This window comes from Blennius ocellaris (assembly GCF_963422515.1).
Source record: "Blennius ocellaris genome assembly, chromosome: 4".
NCBI classification, from domain to species: Eukaryota; Metazoa; Chordata; class Actinopteri; order Blenniiformes; family Blenniidae; genus Blennius; species Blennius ocellaris.
In genome coordinates, this window is record NC_137653.1 from 10,747,968 (window position 1) to 10,766,319 (window position 18,352).

The 18,352-nt window shown below is 41.7% G+C and overlaps 1 protein-coding gene across 1 annotated transcript; it reads right to left on the bottom strand.

Moving 5' to 3' along the window:
* Positions 1 to 1,324: 1,324 nt before the first annotated feature.
* Positions 1,325 to 16,455, bottom strand: LOC308128920 (mitogen-activated protein kinase kinase kinase 12-like; the record flags this gene model as incomplete). The annotated part of the gene is made up of 13 exons (XM_080494634.1): positions 1,325 to 1,411; positions 1,529 to 1,829; positions 3,417 to 3,484; positions 4,173 to 4,881; positions 5,718 to 5,852; positions 6,116 to 6,232; positions 6,425 to 6,534; positions 9,122 to 9,230; positions 9,374 to 9,532; positions 11,480 to 11,638; positions 12,305 to 12,496; positions 12,704 to 12,887; positions 15,963 to 16,455. 13 exons carry the CDS (start codon positions 16,453 to 16,455, stop codon positions 1,325 to 1,327), a joined length of 2,823 nt encoding a protein of 940 aa, XP_080350760.1.
* Between the last annotated feature and the right edge of the window lie 1,897 nt (positions 16,456 to 18,352).

An 18,352-nucleotide genomic window follows, 5' to 3' on the forward strand; every position in this document is an offset into this window, starting at 1 on the left:
AGTGTCGTTACATCTCTTTTTCTGACATCTCTGGTGTATTGTGTCCCCGTCATACGCCTTCAGTGGTTTTAGCAGGAGTGTTTCAATGGCCGCTAGAAATCCGTAGTCCCTTTGTTGCTGTTGTTCCTCTCTAGGTGATGAGCCGAGTCAAAAACGGCAACAGAGTTTTTCGACACTCCCACATTTTTCAGCTATTTTTAAACTGGTGTTGCATTTTGATACAGTAAATGTTTTTATACCAAAATTGTATTTAAAATAAAAATAAAGAAGCCTGTCATCCATGCTTGTGGTTTCCAGAGCAGACACTGCTTTTTACCCCCTTTGTTGACATGTTAGTTTGTTTTTAATTTGTGTTTCGATGCTCAGAAATGAACAGCAGCGACAGTACATTCTTACTACCTTAAGCTTTTTGTGTTTCAAATAGGGTGATGCCACCTTATTAGAAACATCAGCACCTTAAATTATACAATCTCACATTTAAAAAAAAAAAAATTTCATTTTACAACATCACATATTTACACTGGTATTAAAGCACAACAGCAGACAATGGGAACATAATTCATGAAAAATGGAATAAATAATGTAAACAATAATAAGGGATGTAAACATGTTCGAGGAGAATGACTGTAAAATAATAAATTAGGTAGTGCATAACATTTTGCCATGACCGTTTAAATTAAGTGCAAGGAGCAACATTAGACACTGATGTTGGAAATCAAAATATTTGAAGTGTTACAGAAGCCCTGATTTAAAAAAAAAAAAAAGAGTATATTGTGGCGGCCGTTAGGATTCTCACCCAGCAGGATGATGGGAAAAAGGGGCGTGGTTTTAGCCCTCCCGCGCCCGGGCTGTTGTGGACTGTTCAGTCGAGTTTTGGCGGTTGCTAAATAAAGACGTGTTCCTACCTTCAGCTCTGACTCATCCTTCGTCCTGCCACAATATGACACAAAATAAATACATTTAAATACAAAGCTGATGGGAGATGACGGGAGACATGACCAAACATTCATTTTGATGATGTCTCTCACTGTGTTTTTACAAAAGCTGACCATGGGTTTGTTGCTTTTGATAAAACACAGGCAGGCTGCTGCCTTGTTCGCTCGGCTCGTGCACAAAGTCCATCTGCATCTCTTTGATGCATTCATACCAGGAGGAAATATGTTTTTTTTTGTTTGTTTTTTCCAAGAAAATCCAAGTCTTTTTTTTTTCCTGTCTTCTAACTTCCCTTCTCTCTCAACTCTTGGGTTGTTAAGGTCTGTGAGAGTGGAAGAGGTTTTCAGAAGGCAGATCTGCAGGCGTTTGAGGGGGTTGAGGTGTCAGGTTTTCACCAGTTGGTTGGAGGTTGGCTGGGCTCTGCACTGCATGAATGGTCCAACTCTGTACTGTCACAGTCCGAGTCATCATACAGGCCCTGGTTTGGGGGGGGGGGGGGGGGAAGCAACAATGATCACTGTATGACTGCAGCAATAGAGTATCTGCATGTTTATGTCAAATGTAGATCCATACGGTTTAGTCTGATTTCACTGACCTCATAGTTGTGATCGTTGGAAGCGAGCTGCGTCTTGACCTGTTGTAGGATGGCTTCCTTCTCAGACAACCCGTCAGAGCCCAGTTGGGTCGGGTCAGACGGGTCTGCGGGGATCTCCGAGCCCTGAGACAGCAGGTCGTCGCTCTTGTCATCCAGACGCTCGTCTGTGTTGGTGCTGACCACGTCGGGTGTGCCGCTGTGCGAGTGGTCAGTGGTATTCCCCTCCTCGCCGTCCGAGACTGACAAGTTCTCAGAGCTGAACGTTGACAGAGACTGGCATTTTGTGATGCTCACAGGCCGCCTGAGAGGGTGTGAAACAGGAACGAGTGCATATATTCGTCAACATTTCCATAAAACTCGAGTGAAGACAAAAAAGGTCGTAAATAAAACTGAAGTCACAGTTGCTGTTTCCTTGTGCAAAACACAGCACAAAAAGACAAATAAAGATAATTCAGTTTGCTGTTAAATATTTTAAACCGTTTTTATCATGACACTGTTTGTCACCAAGCAAGATATCATGATTGCAGTGGAGTCTTAACGGGGACAGATCATCAACCATTGCACACATATCGAGATGCGTAAGAAAACAACACATTTCAGATCCTGTTTGTTCTGTTCAGATTTCCTTGGTCCATGCTGCAGCTGCACATTTTTTTTCAAGAGGTCTCAGTCTGCTTGATAGGTACAAGCCAGAGTTTGTTCTTCCATTGACAAATAAAATACTAACACAGCAGTTTTCCCAGAGTTTGGTGTCACTAAACAGAGTGACAGCGCCCATAAGCACAGAGACACACTGAAACCTAACATGCTGCAATTGTCATTCTATTGAGCAGTGACAGAAATGTAACAATACCTATGCGAAAAGGGTAACATCTGGGTTGATAAGTTTGCAGCTTACTCACACTGGAGAGTTTGAAAATTACAAATAGCATCAGCATATGCAGGTTGTAGCGTATCGTCGGCACGGCCGAGAGGTCATTGGCTGCAATCTGCCTTTGCCATTCTTCAGTCAACAGTTACCTGCATGTTTTTTGACAGGGGGCGGAAACCCGGAGTACCCGGAGGAAACACAGAAAGGCCTGGCCGGTATTTGTATCTAGATCTTCTCGCTGTGAGGCGAGAGCGCGAACCATTGTGCCACGTTGCTTCAGCAACTCACAAGTTGCACCACTACTGCTAAACCTATTTAGAGGAAGGTCAGTAACTCGAGTCATGAACCAGCAGAAGATTTCTAGCAGTGGAAGTGGAAGCCACTGCTGGTCCCGATTATCACTGTGGGCTCCTTCAGGACACGGTGAAAAGCAGAGGACAAACTCTCCCTGTGCACCACTTTGTGCATGTGACAGGAATTTCTTCATTCCTCTGACCACCTGAAGGACCTGCAATGCTTTCATGGTGATGTTGTGGTGTTTGACCACAAGTCGTTGATGTACATAACTGTGGAAATGCAGGTAAAGCTAAACAAATTTTACACAGTGATGAAACACTTCCAGCCATAGCTGAAATTTGACCTATTTCTCAAATTAAACTGGCAGTGACCTTATAAAGCCTCACCCAGACTGAATATTTCCTGCCCCTTTTTCTATAAATCTGTGAGTGGTTTTTTTGTCTTGTGAGTGCAGTAGGAAAGAAATTGGGCATTTACAGATGTTTTCAATTATTGTGTCTGATTAGGTCGCCGTTCAAGTTGAAAACAGCTGCAGCCAGGCTGAGGATCATGTGAGGTGAGAGAAATGGGAGTAAAGCACAATGTGAAAACTCCCACATGCTCACAGCACAGAGGTCAAATCAGGAAAAATGCTTGTGTAGGAGCCACACTCCTAAGCGTCGTGTCAGGATCGTATTGTTAGGGTGCACAGATAGAAATATAACCAGGCGATGTTCTTACCGTCTTCTTGGAAGCTCCACTTCACTGTCCACTTCTCCCTCCTCCTCCTCTGAAGACACGCCACGTCGCTGTGAAAAATATCAACGTCAGTTTCAATTCCTGTCCAGTCTCATAGTGAAAATAAACAATGGATCTCATCACAGGCTTTGCTGGTTTCACACACACAATATTTATCACTTGTAAAACATATATATGCCCTAAGCTCACTTGCTGTCAAGTGTGCATATTGAGATCGTCTTTTTACATTGGTATCTTTCAGTTGCTTCCTTCAGAGTTTGTTCCAGCAGATCATTTGCCTCCACATTCCCTTGTCTTATCTACTGTTAACACCAACTAAATTCTTTCCTCTTCTCCATCTGCTCCAGCTCAGCCTCCTGTCGTTTAGACACTGCACCCATCTCAAAACAACACACTATAGTAGGTCTTGCTACTGTCTTGTAAACCTGCTCTTTTGCTCTTTCTTCTCACCAATCTATCAATGTAAATACAATATTTAAATGTGATTTAATGCAGTTTATGTGTGTTATCTTAATTTGTACCATTCCATCCATTAAAATGAGTGTCATGTGAGAATATTTTCTCTCACATTTGACTCCTGAATTGATGCCGATTTCAGATTTTTGTCAAACTTGCCATCCACAGTAGCAACAAATAATATTAAAACTGTCTGATTTCTCAAAAGCAACTTCATCCTTGATGCACAAGACAAAATTAGTTGAAAGTGAGTCACAATGAAACATTGAGTTCAATCTTCACCTGACTGCGTGTCACTGCTGCCCTGTAGAGCAATGCAGCAGGCGTGAGGCGTTGACTTCTGGGTGAGCGGGTGATCACCGCCCCCTCCTCCTTTTCCTCGCCCTCATGAGGGCCGCGGGTGTTCCCGAGCACAGACGTCCTCCCCGCGGCCGCCCCTCTCCCACAGGGCGAGTCGGGGCTGCTGGAGAACGGAATGGAAGCTGCGTCCTCACTGGGCGTGTCACTGCGTGGAGGGGTCTCCGCCAGGTCGTCATTCCCGATGCCCACGTGGGGGCCCTCCTCCGGCCCTCCAGTCCTGCTCTCCTCCAGACCGGCTGAGGCGCTCTGACTGCCGGCTCGGTCCAGTCCCGGCCTCATCTGCCCTTTCCTCCGACCCTCCGCCTCCAGGGTGGTGGAAATGAGATCAGGGCTGGAGGAGGACATCTTTTTGAGGAGCAGGTCATGCTGCAGGCCCCTGAGCGCTGCGCTGGGGTCCAGATGGTGCTTGCTGTTCGGAACAGACGAGGTGGCATTCACCATCGCTAAAGACGAAGACAGAGTGGCCTTCAGTTGAGCCAGGTCCCCACTGCTGCCTTTGCCCGCCTTCCTGTAGCGAGGTTTTCCTCGGCGTGAGCGACCTGGAGAGGTAGAGCCCTTGTTGGGGATTGTGACTTGGGTCATGGATGAGTCCAGTTTGGGGAGGATGACCTCAGACTTTAGTAAGTCTGGCCTAGAAAGATCAACAACATGGTTTAGATGAAAAGCAGTGGGCATGGATAGTTGTCTGATTTAATTTTTCTATTTCTAATCAAGGATATTCTAAATCACTGTGCTGCACACAAGGACATAGTAGCTCATTTCAGTTTGCCAAAGGCATTTTCTAATAGCATTGATCAGCACAAACTACAGTAAAGTTGCCTTTCAAAGTATTTGTTAACCCTGAAGCAGCTCTCAATTTCACAAAGGTTAACTACCTCTTGTACATTTTGCCAGTACTCCTCTTTGTTAATGGCACTAACAATGGAAAATAATTTAGTTTGAATGGTTTGTGTAATGTAAGACTAATTATATATATATAAATATATAAATCCTCCTTAAGTATGATAGAAGCTACATTTTTATTTAAAAGAAGAGTATTCAATCTTTATATTTGGTGATCAGCAAGTATTTACTGCCATTGTTTTCCCTTTTTTTTGTTTATTGGCTGTTTTTAGCACATTATAAGATAGTAGTGTAAAAAAAAACTACTGAAGAAATGTGTCTGCTCTTGCAGAAATTGTGGTTCTTTAATAAGTCCTGCTTTATGCACAGCATAAGCAAGTATGAAGCATAACCTGCTTTGCCCCCTTCACTTCACAGTACTTTATCAGTGTAGGACAGTGCCTCTCATACCATGGTATTATAACCATAAATGGCAATAAATAATAGTCGTTTAGTAAAATGGCAAAGAAAAACTACATCTTGTATATGGTCCGGCCAAAATACCATAATGCTGTCAGAAAGGATTTTCTCGCTGGATTACATCTTCTAAATATACCTGATTAAGGTCCTTCCATGTCAGCTTACCTCTTGCTGTATGAGGGAAGTTTCTGAGGTACGTTGCGTTTCTTCATGAGTTTCTCCATGGAGTTTGAGGAGGCCGACTGTCTGGAACTGTGCTTGAAGCAGCCCGGGTACTTCTTGTCGAGTGAATGCTCCCTCCTGACATTTAAAACACAAAGCCAATATTCATTTAATGGATGTCAATGGCTAATGTGACTCAACTTAATGGTCATTAGCTTCATATTACCGAGGAACATTTTCTCGCTCTCGTTACAAAGTCACTATTTAACCAGTGTCGATGGCTAAAAAGCTATCGGAGCAAAGAGTTTGAACAACTGATCCATTACATTTCCTAGTGTCATTTCATTTTGGATGGGGAAAATAGTGCTGCTATTTATGCAGCAAAAATGCAGTTTCCTTACTTGAGCAGCTCTTTTTCTTTGATCTCAAGCTGCAGCATGATAGCATTCAGCTCCATGTAGAGATTATTGGCTCTCTCTAGTTTCCTCTCATAGTGCTCCCGGATGTCCAGTGCATGTCTGTGTGGAGAGAGACAAAAACACACTGATGTTAAGTCACATCAGTTAAAAATATCATACTAATTATACATATTTTGGAAGTATTTTTGATCAAATACATATACCAGTAAAAAAAAATTTTCACATCTTGAAAAATAGCCAAGTAATCACTAGTAGTGTTTATTGTCCAAGGCTCAACTGCAAATTGCTCACCTGAGTTCTTCTCTGCGACGTTTGATCAGCTCCTCATCCAGCCTGTGAAGACACGTCCCCTCTGACTTGATCTTCTCAAAGTGGTGTCTCACCTCGTCTCTCCACTCCACCTGAGAGGGACACGTCATACACATCCATGAACATTGAACAACTTCACAAATAACCCTGGTTCAAATGAACTGCTGACATTGCTAGTATTCCTATCTCTTAACTGCATGTTGATTATTTTGTAGACGACTACAGATATGAAAATATGAAATAGCTTTAAGAAAAGCTAATGTTATTGTAGCTATTTTAAATGTGAACAACTGCCTGTAAACCCAGTCAAGCAGCAGATTATTTGATAGAAAAGGCAAGTTATCAAAGTGTTGTCAAAATAAAAGAGGGATTCAATGTGGAGCTGCTTCATCATACCAAGCTGATATTTTAGCTGCATGTTTTTGTTTTTATTACAGTTTTTGTCAAATCTGGGCAAAATTACAAAAATCAAGTTGTTCCTCTGTTTGCAACTGCGATAATCAACTATGACTTAATCTAATTTGTGGAATAATATCAACATCAAATGATATCAACTTCATTGCACCTTGATCGAGTAAAAAATGTCTCTTAATTTGCAGAGTGACTGCAGATCTTTTGTATCATTGAAACAAAACCCATTAGGCTGTCAGATGATAATCGATATACAAAGACTAGAAACTCAACATGAACTGACATGACGTGAACAAGGCCAAAAAAAAAAAAAACTGCAGCGTGGGCATTTTCTTGTGCACAGTGGAGCATGACAGCTGTTATCTGATACCCGTCACATCAAAGGACAAAAGAAGCAGATTTATGAGAGCGTGCATGTGCATGTATGTGTATGTAACCCCTGAATATGGGTGTGCGCACATCTATCCGTGCATGAGGGATTCTTATTAAGCTAATGGACTCTGTGCACCCTCTCCTATGTCTTCAGTCCCCTCTTCCTTCTCTTCTTTGCTCCCTGCTCCCGACCATTAAAACAATCAATACACTCCAGCAGCAAATACTTCTTTCGAACGTCACAAGAAAAATCCATTATGGGGGCAGAGAGGAGAGAAACTGGGGAGGGTTGCAGAATGAAGGGGGACAGGGAGGGATAAAAGATCAAGGATAAGTGGGGAGAAGGAAAAAGCTTTCTGTTTTGCATCATCAGATAAAACCCCAGGAAGAAGCAGCGGAGTGTGGCAAAAGAGGAGTAAAATCATATTTACTGTGCGTGTTTGTGTGGACAAATGTGTCACATGATTGCACAGCTCGGGTTATAAATGGCTATGTGGTCCTGCACGGGGGAGCAAATGATGCATCATTCACCCAATTATATGAATCTGCTGTCCTTCAAATGTGTGGCAGTGGTCGAAAACATTTGTCATGAGCCCCCAACCCCCATCCAAGCACAGGTACACACACACAGTCCTTCCCCCTCATGCTTTGATAGAAAAAAGGTTTCTCTTCTTGACCACAAATCAGCACTCACATGTGACAAGGAACAAAGAGCAAGGAACCAACAATGATGCTGTGATTGGAAGGGCAGGTATTATTAGTGGGCTCCCGAGAGGCCCGGGGGCCCTGGTGCAGCTGCATTGCCTGCACTGCTTCTAGTTACTGCAGCAGATTGGAAACAAGACGGCTCTTCGTGATGCATGCTGATGTTAGCAGGAGGTTTTCTGTAGTGGCAGCTCATATTTACATCATCTTATGTCAGGAAGTCAATTCAAAATTATGAATTTGATTCCCAGTTACCGCACAAAAATAGGCCAACACTAAAAACAACAAATCTAATAAAATATATAATCATATAAAACGCTCCTGTTGTGTGAAATGAGGTTTTCATTTATCTATGCGAATAAAGTAATTGCAATGTGTGTTGTTAATAGACAAGCTGTTGATATATTCAGTTATTTAAACGATCTTGGTAGATTTCCTCATTGTGAGACAAATAAATAATTGTATTATCTCTGACACAGACAGAAGCATTTTATTTAAAGAACGTCCTCCTTAAATTGGATGTTACTTAATAAATAAAAAAAACCTTCAATAGACATTTCTAACAATAGATGGATCGAATCTCTTTCAATGCAGCCAAGGTAACTAGTTAAATTATAATGTTGCAGATGAGGGTTTTCTCAGTCAGTATTTTCCAACCTGGGGTCAAGGACCCTTGGTAGGATGCCAGAAATCACAATGGGGACCTTGAGGCTTTGCTTGCTTTCACGTTTTCAAAATTAGGTGCGGCTCTTGCTTTTGTATGTTTGGGAGCGTTGGCTGTATTGAAATATTTTGGCAAACCTGAGAATGTAAAGGGTGTCTGCAGCCTTTTGAGAAGCAATGTGAGCGCAGATAAGCTCAGGAACAATTGGGCTAGATGATGCTCCTGCATTAAGGGACCTGATATACAGTTGAGCTGCAAATTCTATTTTCTGTTAAAAAATGTTTTTTTTTTAGATGTTGTATGTCATTAAAAGTTATGTTGTTTTCGTATTTCAGTGTGTTTTTGATTTTATGTTAAGTATTATTTTTATTTGATTAATATATTTCTCTCTCTCCACCCCTTGAAAATCTTCTAATATTATTGTTGATTTCATGCTATTCTTCATGTTGTGTTATTTTTGCCACTGGTGGAAGGAAAGAGAGATGTTGCAACTTCTGGAATGAGTTGAAATGGAAAATGAAGCTTACCTGAGACTGAAAGTATGTTTCCTGTGGGGTCGATAATATATCCGCGGAGGCAATGTCCAGATGCAGGAGGATTTGCCGAAATGAAGGTCTGTTCCTGGGTTTACAATTCCTGTAAGCAGTCCAAATAAAACAGTTTAATACTTAAATTTCTTTATACCACCACTTGTGTTTTTCTTGTGACTTCTGCCCCTTTAAAAGATATATTCCCTTTGCTTCCTTCCTCAAGTCACTTCTCCCCTCGGGCCGACTCACCAGCATTGCCTCAGGAGTAGTTTGAAGCTGTCGGGACAGCTGTCAGGTACCGGCAGCTGCAGACTGTTGTTGCCCACTCCCCAGATGATAGCGGAGGAATCCACATCTTTGTAGGGCACCTCTCCTGTCAACATCTCCCACAGCACTACGCCAAATGACCTGCAGAGACACACCACACGTTTTCTCTCAGACACATTGATAATGACGTAAAGGGACGAGACGAAAGACAGCGAGAGGGAATCATCACACTTATTACATTTTGTTGAGATAGACACACGAATTGTTTTAATATCTTTGACTAACTTTGACTGGCTTATATTTTATCACTCTTACTATTATTATTTCAAGGATATAAACTGCTTGTTTTGAATATAAGCTACTTTTATTTAAATCAACTACACTCCAGAGTTTTATTGATGGGCTTTATTTTCACCTGACTGGTGTAGGAACAAGAGCGCAGGCCGATGGGACGGGTAACCAAGGAAAGTGTGTTGCTGGTGACTCTCTGGGTTGCCATGGTGACATGGCTGCTGCGTACAGTATCCAAGGTACCAGTGTGTGTGCATGTCGGGAGGGGGAGGTGATGTTGTGTTTACATGTGTATTTTTAGACTAGCTCAATCTTCGTATGATTCAGAACATCAATGTGCAAGGAGAAAAGAATTCACTTCAAGGCGCCGACACAGATTTTCACATTTTTGGATTGGAAATGACTTTTACAGTAGAGACAACCATCCACACCTGCTTTGACCGATAATATTTAAGGCCGTTAGGTTCAGAAATGTACACATTTGGATGGATGGATGGATGGATGCAAACAAAAAAGTTTTGGACAGTTTATCTTTGTAAAATGTTTTATTACCTGTTATTTCTCCTTAGTCCCCAAAAACGGATGATGTTTTAAAAGACAAAAACTTTAATCATCTATCAATCTTCTATATTCTTTTAATCTATAATAGAACTGCAGGCCTGAAGGCTAAAATCGAGGAAAGTGCTGTCTGGGCAGGGTGCCAGTCCACAGACTACAGGACTTACAGCTATAAAGACCAATGTTTGTCTCCAGGCTTTTCTGTGCCATTTTCATGCTCTGAATGTGCATACATGAGCATTTAATGAGTACTTGGGCTTCTTCTCATAATTAACTAACACAATTAACTATGTGTTTTAGATTTTGGATCTCCGCTGCAGTACAGTAGTTATACACAGGGAGAACATGCATCCTTCACACAGAAAAGCCTGGAATTGAACTTTGGCTTTACAGCTGTAGGCCAAGCCTTACTTCATCATGCATCCCTGAGACTCAAAGTTGTTTTACTATTCAACTGTGAATGTGTTTGAGTGGATTTTATTTTCAATTAAATTAAAATTATGAGATGTTGTCTTTTGTTTTTTTTATCATTCAAATTTAAACCTAAATCTGACCCTTTTGTGTCTTAAAATGTAACTGTACTTCTTGCTTTGTGATACAGTCCTTATAATAAAAGCAGCAGGAGTAGGACCAGCTGTCACTGTATATCTGCACAAATAAAGCATTTTCAACAACATATGACAGTGCTTAACTACAGCTTTGCTTTTTGTGGTAAAGGCTACTATTGAGAGATTTACATAAATTTAAACAAAACTGTACAGAGCACACACATGCTTTGCTTTTCTCTCTGCATCAAAAGCTTTTTAATCCTATTTTCACTTCTCCACTAATGCACCGCTGGCTCCGGGCCAAACCATCCGCAGGCTTGGAAGGTTATTCCAGCCTCTCCTGAGCACTGCAGCATCTGGCAAATCAATTATTAAATTAGCCAGCGTTCCTTTCAGGATGGAGAGGAAGACCGATGGACGGATGAAGTGCAGTAGAAGGAGAGAGGCAGGGAATGTAGTGGACCGAGCACAGGGCAACCCATCAGATATGGCAGAGGCCCTATAGAATTTCATGTAATGAGATATTGTACATAATAGCGAATAGATTTTCAGGGAACACGATCCTTTGCTCTGTACTATAGTAGACTGCATCTAATAACCCTCGATGTTGATTCAGGGAAGGATAATACAAATCACAAGGGAAGAATTTCACCAGGTCAAAAACAGAGTTTAAAATGGCTGATGCACTTACCAAATATCCACCTTCTCTGAGACGGGCTCATTGCGGATGACCTCAGGAGCCATCCAGGCAACGGTCCCAGCAAAAGACATCTTAGTGCTCTTGTCGCTGAGCTCCTTGGATGTGCCAAAATCGGAGATCTTCACAGAGTCATCATAGGTGATGAGCATACTGTAATGAAAGTTTGCATTTATATGTTTGAGAACATCTGTGTACAAATCCGAATTGGATTTGTTGCTAAGTAAAATTGCCCCAACAAAATATTTGATTTATAAATATATCATCAAAAGTATAATAAAAGAATGACATGAATGAACAATTATGACAATGTAAACTATAAGCAGTTAGATGTGACTCGCGACATAAGTACTACTGGTTAATCCTTTTTTAAATCACAGAACTATTAGATTCCATTTTAACTTAATGACACGAAACATTCCCACCCATCCCTGAATGGTGTTGTGATATTTTGAGAATTATAAATCTACCCAGTATTGTACCTATATATTATATTTACTCGTGATTTTTCACTCTGAGACCATATTTTTCAAACTGTCGGTCAGGTCTCACACTGCAAGTTAGAAAATGAACCTTGCAGGTTAATAAGATCATAGTGAAGTGAAAATAAACTTTTCAGCTTATTCAGATAATCTGGATCTCATAATTATCATACAAGGTTCACAAGTGTGAAAAATCTAGAGATGAAAAAAACCTTTCTTTTTACCAAGTAAATGCAACGCTTTAGTGTTTTTTCAGAATTATTCCTCACTTTTTCGTTTGTATCACTGATCACGATTCAAACAGTAAGTACTATTTAAAAAAACCAAAACAACTCACTTGGGTGACTTCAGGTCTCTGTGGATGATCTTGTGGAGGTGGAGATAGTTCATGCCCCCAGCGATGCCCATAGCCCAGTCCATGAGAAGGGACGGAGTGATCTTTCTGCCTGCTCTCAGCACTTCGTACAGCTGTCCCTGTGCACAGTACTCCATGATGATACAGTAACAAGGAGCCTGGGTGCAGATCCCCCTGAGACAGTAAAGAAATGTGAAGAATACATTGAGAGAGAATAGAATTTCAGCTTTTGATATTATAATGTAAACCAAAGGTGTATGAAAGTTGAAAGACAAACACAATCATCTGGATTTACAAATCATTATAGAAAATTATTTCTATTTTGTATTCATACTGTGAATTTTGACTTTAGAGTAAGCCAACTTGATTATTGCCACTAACCTGAAAGTGATTATGTTGGGGTGTTTGAGCTTCCGCAGATGCTTGATGTCCGTCTCTTTGATGTTTCGCACTTTTTTCACCGCCACCTCTTGTCCGTGCAGTTTGCCGAGGAAAACAGCGCCCTGGGCTCCACTGCCCACCCACTGCAGGTCTGAGATTTCCTCAAATGGGACCTCCCAACCCTCTGAAGTGAGAAGAAAATGCAAGCGAAGTGCTTGGTGAGATGATATGTGTAGCAACATGTCAATTAACAATATTGAACAGTGTGATGGGAGCACTAACCTGCAGACTACAAATCAATTTCCACAACCTACATGATGGAAACTCATGTCTGAAAGTGCAGCTGATGATTCACGCATTGACTTTTCAACATCAAAAGCTGCACACGCATTGGAATATCAGACCTTTAATGTGCAGAATAGTCAATTTATGGTCTTCTTTTTCTAAACAGTGAATTGATCCATCCGTCCATCATCACATTTCAAACTGTGGTCCCAACTTTCTCCCCTTACTTAGATCTTTTTAAACACGCTCTGCACCAACAAGCCTGATAATCAAAAGAATAACGCTACTGAGGTCTGCAAAACCTTGATAACAACCCATTTGCCTAAGACTTGCCAGGCAATGATCCCCCAGGACCAAGAAACACTCCAGTGGAGGTTCATGACACTATGTCAGAGGAGGGGTCCGTCCTAACCAGGTCACTTCTACATGGCAGGGCTGAATGTTTACTTTCAGCTTTGTTCATTGTGATGAATGCCACCATCTTATTTCAAATGTAAACCTCAACAGCTCCTGAATTGAGTTGATGAGAAATTAATAACATATTTACATGCCCGAACTCATGATTCTCTGACATCTGCTCTTATGTGCAATATGGAGACTGAAGTTTGCTGTTCATAGATTAATTTCTTTACAATTTATTTAATAGATTGCTGATGCATGTTAACAGTCCAAAGAGATATCCTGTCTGGTCAGAATTTTAAACTTACGAATGATTTTTACAGTATAATATTTTTTTACAGATATTATATGAATGAGCTGTCTCTCATGACATAAGGTTGACTCAGTGCAGTAAGGAACAATTAGCATATCTTCTGGTATAAATTCTCAAAATAGTATAACCTTACCACCAGATGGTGAAGTTTCAAGCTACTGAAAATAAAGACTTAGCCAAGCAAAGCCAAGAACTAGCTTTGACCATGTAATGTCATGCTTTTCTCTTAATTGTGAGGGAACATTCAGGATGGGTTTGACTGCCATTACAAAACTTAGGTCCAATGGCTTCCAGAGATTTGAGTTAATTAGACAAAAAAAAAAACATTTTTGCAGAAGCATTCACCTTTCCGTGCACGCATAATTTGTTCTCTAATATGTTTGTGAAAAATACATGTATGTGATCTTTGTGTGCATGTTCACATGCTGACAGCTGCTCACAGAGCCACGAGCTTAACTAAACCCTCTTGAGTCTTGTTTAGCTTTGTGTACAAATTGCATACATGGATCTCCTTTGTTTAGTTACATTGATGGATTATTTTTGAAGGTTTTGAGGTCTGTGGAAAAGCCTGGGCCTGGATTGAAAGCTGATGGATGGGAAAGGCACAGCACCAACACAGGTGGGGCTGTAATAAAAGGTTAAAACCCGTTACAGTAAAATCCCTCAAAGCACAGCTGATATCTTGTTGTGTAGTTGAACCTCACCTTAACCTACGACTGGAGTATGTAGGGGAGACAGACAGGGAGCTCTAATCTCCTGTTGGTAATTCTCCCTCAGCCTTCTAAATCCTGCTTAGTGCCATTGTGGGGCTGACGCAAAACAGGGGTCCAACACTCAGGAGGGGGTTGGAGGAGGGAGGGGATTTGAGAGCCGAATGTGGAAGTGAATGGAGAGGTGGAGGGGTAGAAGAGCTGATGATGGTGGCGACTGTGTAAAGAGAAGAGATGGGAGGGGGATTCCCCACGGGTCAGCAGGGGGTCCATGTGGCTGAAGACAGACTGTTAATACAGAGCAAATGTACAGCCCACTCTGCTGCTGTTAGCAACCCGGGGATTCGGACATATTTATCATATTAATAAGGAAGACATAAATGATTAATGTTTTCCTTTGACTGATTGAGGGCTCTGCCTCTAATGAGCTCCTCATATTTTCATAATAGAGACATTTGATACACCAGAACCTCCCCAGCTCTGCTTTCTTTGGTTTGAATTATTGTGGAAAGGCAGTACATTGTAAGTCCTTCAAAATCAATAAAGGAACATTTTTCTACTTCCCTTTGAGATACATTGTTCCTTTGAGTCAAAACCAAAGAATAGGGAATTGTTGTATGGTGGGCAAAATATCTATTTATTTCACCATTAGAATATTGCTCTCCTCAGTGTGCATGACTCCCCGTGATGATGCACAGAGGACGAGAGCAGTGAGGTGCAGATGGGCTGGGAGTGATAACAGCTCAGGATGAAAAGGAGGGGAAGGGAGACAATGAGAGATGGAAAGAGGAGGGGAGGCGAGGGGAGATGTGGAAGTCAAATGGGTGATAAAATATCAGAAGGCAATAAAGACAAGAAGCGGTATAAAACTGCCACCTTCATGCTTGCTGTGTGCTGCTGGATTTATTTAAGTTACCATTCGGCATCTTATCTGACTTTACGTGTCGGTGTCAGTCCTAGAAATTTAGTACTTCTATTTGTGGCTGTTTGTGCGTATTAATTTAGAAGAGAATCCTCACATATGGGTGTGTGCGTGTGTGTCACATTCGCGTTAATAGAGATGAGAGGCGCAGGGTCAGAGGATGGCCATGCATAATTCATAGAGCAGATTTGGCAGAGGAGTCTCGGGGGAGCCCTGCGCTATTGTAGTGGCTGCAGACATAAACAACACAGCGTCACAGGGAGCTAGTTTCACTGGGGGGTGAGAGTGGGAGGTGGGCACGAGCAGGCGGATGGATGCAGGGGGGGAGAATATCAGGGGAAAATAAGCCCTTTACAGCTCTGATAGAGTCTCCTTCACTGGCTGCAGCTCGCACATGTCAAGGAAAACGTTTGTTTACAACACGGCCTTTGTGGTAGTCATTCTTCTACTGACTGTTTAATGTAATTAAATTGGGGGATAGGGTCATTTAATTAGCATATCAAAGCTTCACAGTGAATTTAAATGGGAGCTGGAGGTTGCTGTTATTCGATGCTAAAAGCCACCATCAACTGTAGTGAGTAGAGATGTGAGCACAGTTTACACTAAGATTAATTTGGCAACTCGGCTTACCATCCAGGTCATGCTTGTGCTCTGTGGAGTACGCCTTGCCAATCATAGTCCAGACAGGTCGCAGACACCCAAACAGCCCCTCCAGAAACCCTCCTCCGCCTCCTGTAGACTGGCACTGTAACCTGGCGTCATCGGCCTGGCTCCTGACGACACTGCCGTCCGGCTCCTGCCCCTCGCCTTCAGTCCTTCCGGGGCTTCCATCATGCTCGTGGAGCTTCAGGACGCTGTTGGCAAAATGCTCCTGTTGTTCCTCACCGGGCGTCTGGTTGTGTCCCACAGAATGCCCTTCTCTTCCACCGTCACCGGGCTCAACAGCACCACCGGTATCTATTGACAGAACGTTGCGGAGGACGCACTGTGTTGGGGTGAGGTCCATTTCTGGGGTGCATGGCGTTTCTGCATCCAGGCGGCGGAAGGAAGGAGGATCAGAGAGAGGTGAGTTGAAGCCAGAAAGAGAGGGTGACGGAGCACGGGGTTCATGAATGAGCGCCATGGGTGACTGTGGTCATCAGAATGACTGCAGAGCTGGGAGCCTGGAGGTGAAGAAATAGAGAGAATCATAGAAAACATCATGATTAAAATATAATTTTTTTTTTTGAAAAGCTACCAATGAAGTCTATTTTTCTTAAAAAATTACTTTATTCCTGAACATTACCATTGTTTAGCTAATATCCAACTAGAAAAGAAACTTAGTAGGATCTCCTAATAGCTTGTCTGATCCAAACAAGTCTGACCTTACTTTGATTGGTAGCAGACAAAGCACGTCCGTATTGAGCCACAATTCATTTAGAAATTTGCCATTTGACATTGGGCTGCTTTGCTTTTGGCTACAAAAGACATGCCATCATCAACATATAATATACCTATAATGGCGCAAAGTGCTTCATCATTTGAAACATGAGGATTTTTTTGCTTTAGATTTTAATCCGACAGAGGAAAACACGAAAGCTATCAATCCACGTAGACATAAACCTATGAATTATGGCACCGAAGACAAGATTGTGAAACATAATTCACGTGTATGGTAAAAGACAAAACAGTTGCCTGTCTGGACCATAAATCTGAGAAACTGTCAGCACGTTGCACATAATGACAGACCCCCCCTCCTCTCAAGTAAATCTCAGACTAGCTGCAGCAGCAGCAGCATCTCAATGTTCCTTCATGCAACACAATATTGCAAACACGGCACTGCAGTGCCTTTTGCTATACCATGCTCACAACAAACAAGCCTTTAGTTTCCAAGAGGTGCCACAGCTGGTTATTTATGTCCCACTCAAGCATCCGTGTTCTATGAAAACGGATAAGATTAGAAGATGGCACAGGAATAATGAGAGAAATCAGCCGGCTTCTTCAAAGCATTCTATTTCTCCAAGGACGACAGCATGTGCACGCTCGGTGGAGAATGAAAATGCATTATTTCCTTGTCGGAGGCTTTTGAAGTGATCTGCTCATCCTTTGCTACCTCTGATAAGCACAACTGAGGAGTGATAGATTTTTACAGAGATACAAAGCAAACATCTCACTACCCTCACAGTTATAATACAAAAGCTGAATATGCTGAACAAAACATGTATTTTTCTTTTGTAGATTCTTGACCTGGAAGATATCAGATGGTAATCTCTTTCTTGATAGGAGGTCTGCTTTTGGTGGTTGGCATATCTAGTCGATTTTAGTGCAATACCAGACTGAATGCATCTACATTCGATATGGACAACTGGCGGCCGTGAGTCATATATGCCTCTAGTTCCCATGAACCCATTTTGAAACACTGAAATAAATAATTTGTTTCGCAATGGGAGGCTGATGGGCATTTTCAGCAAAATTGAACCAGGTGTCAATTAAAAAAGTAACATGAATGACTGTATTGCTGGGTTTCTGTCAGGGTTTAAAAAACATTAATTTTAATTTTTTTTTTAAATCAAATGAATGCATGCTGACAAACAATTGCAATGAGACTTACAATTGGTCCCTTTCATGCGATTCGCTGTCATAATTCCCGTAAATCCTTGTTGTCAATGTGATCCATCCCATATTGGACTTCGCATCCCTCACAATAACCAAAGCTCGTTGCCCATCCCAAGACCACATGCAATTAGTTTCTATCACATCAACCAACTTACTGCCATTGAGAGTCTGATCTACCTGCATAACATCAAGTGTACTCACCCTCACCCTACATATTAGAAAAATATTGAATTATTCATGATGACACCTGTCCAAAACAAAACAGCCAAACTGGAGATTTCACTGAAGCAAACACAACCATGAACTCTGGGGAAGAAAAAAAAAAAAGAAAAAAAAAAAAACACAGGATCCTCATTACAATTTTTCTCGCCGAGAGAAATACAGAGACACATCTGGTGTACACATCATTCACATCTGACTGATCT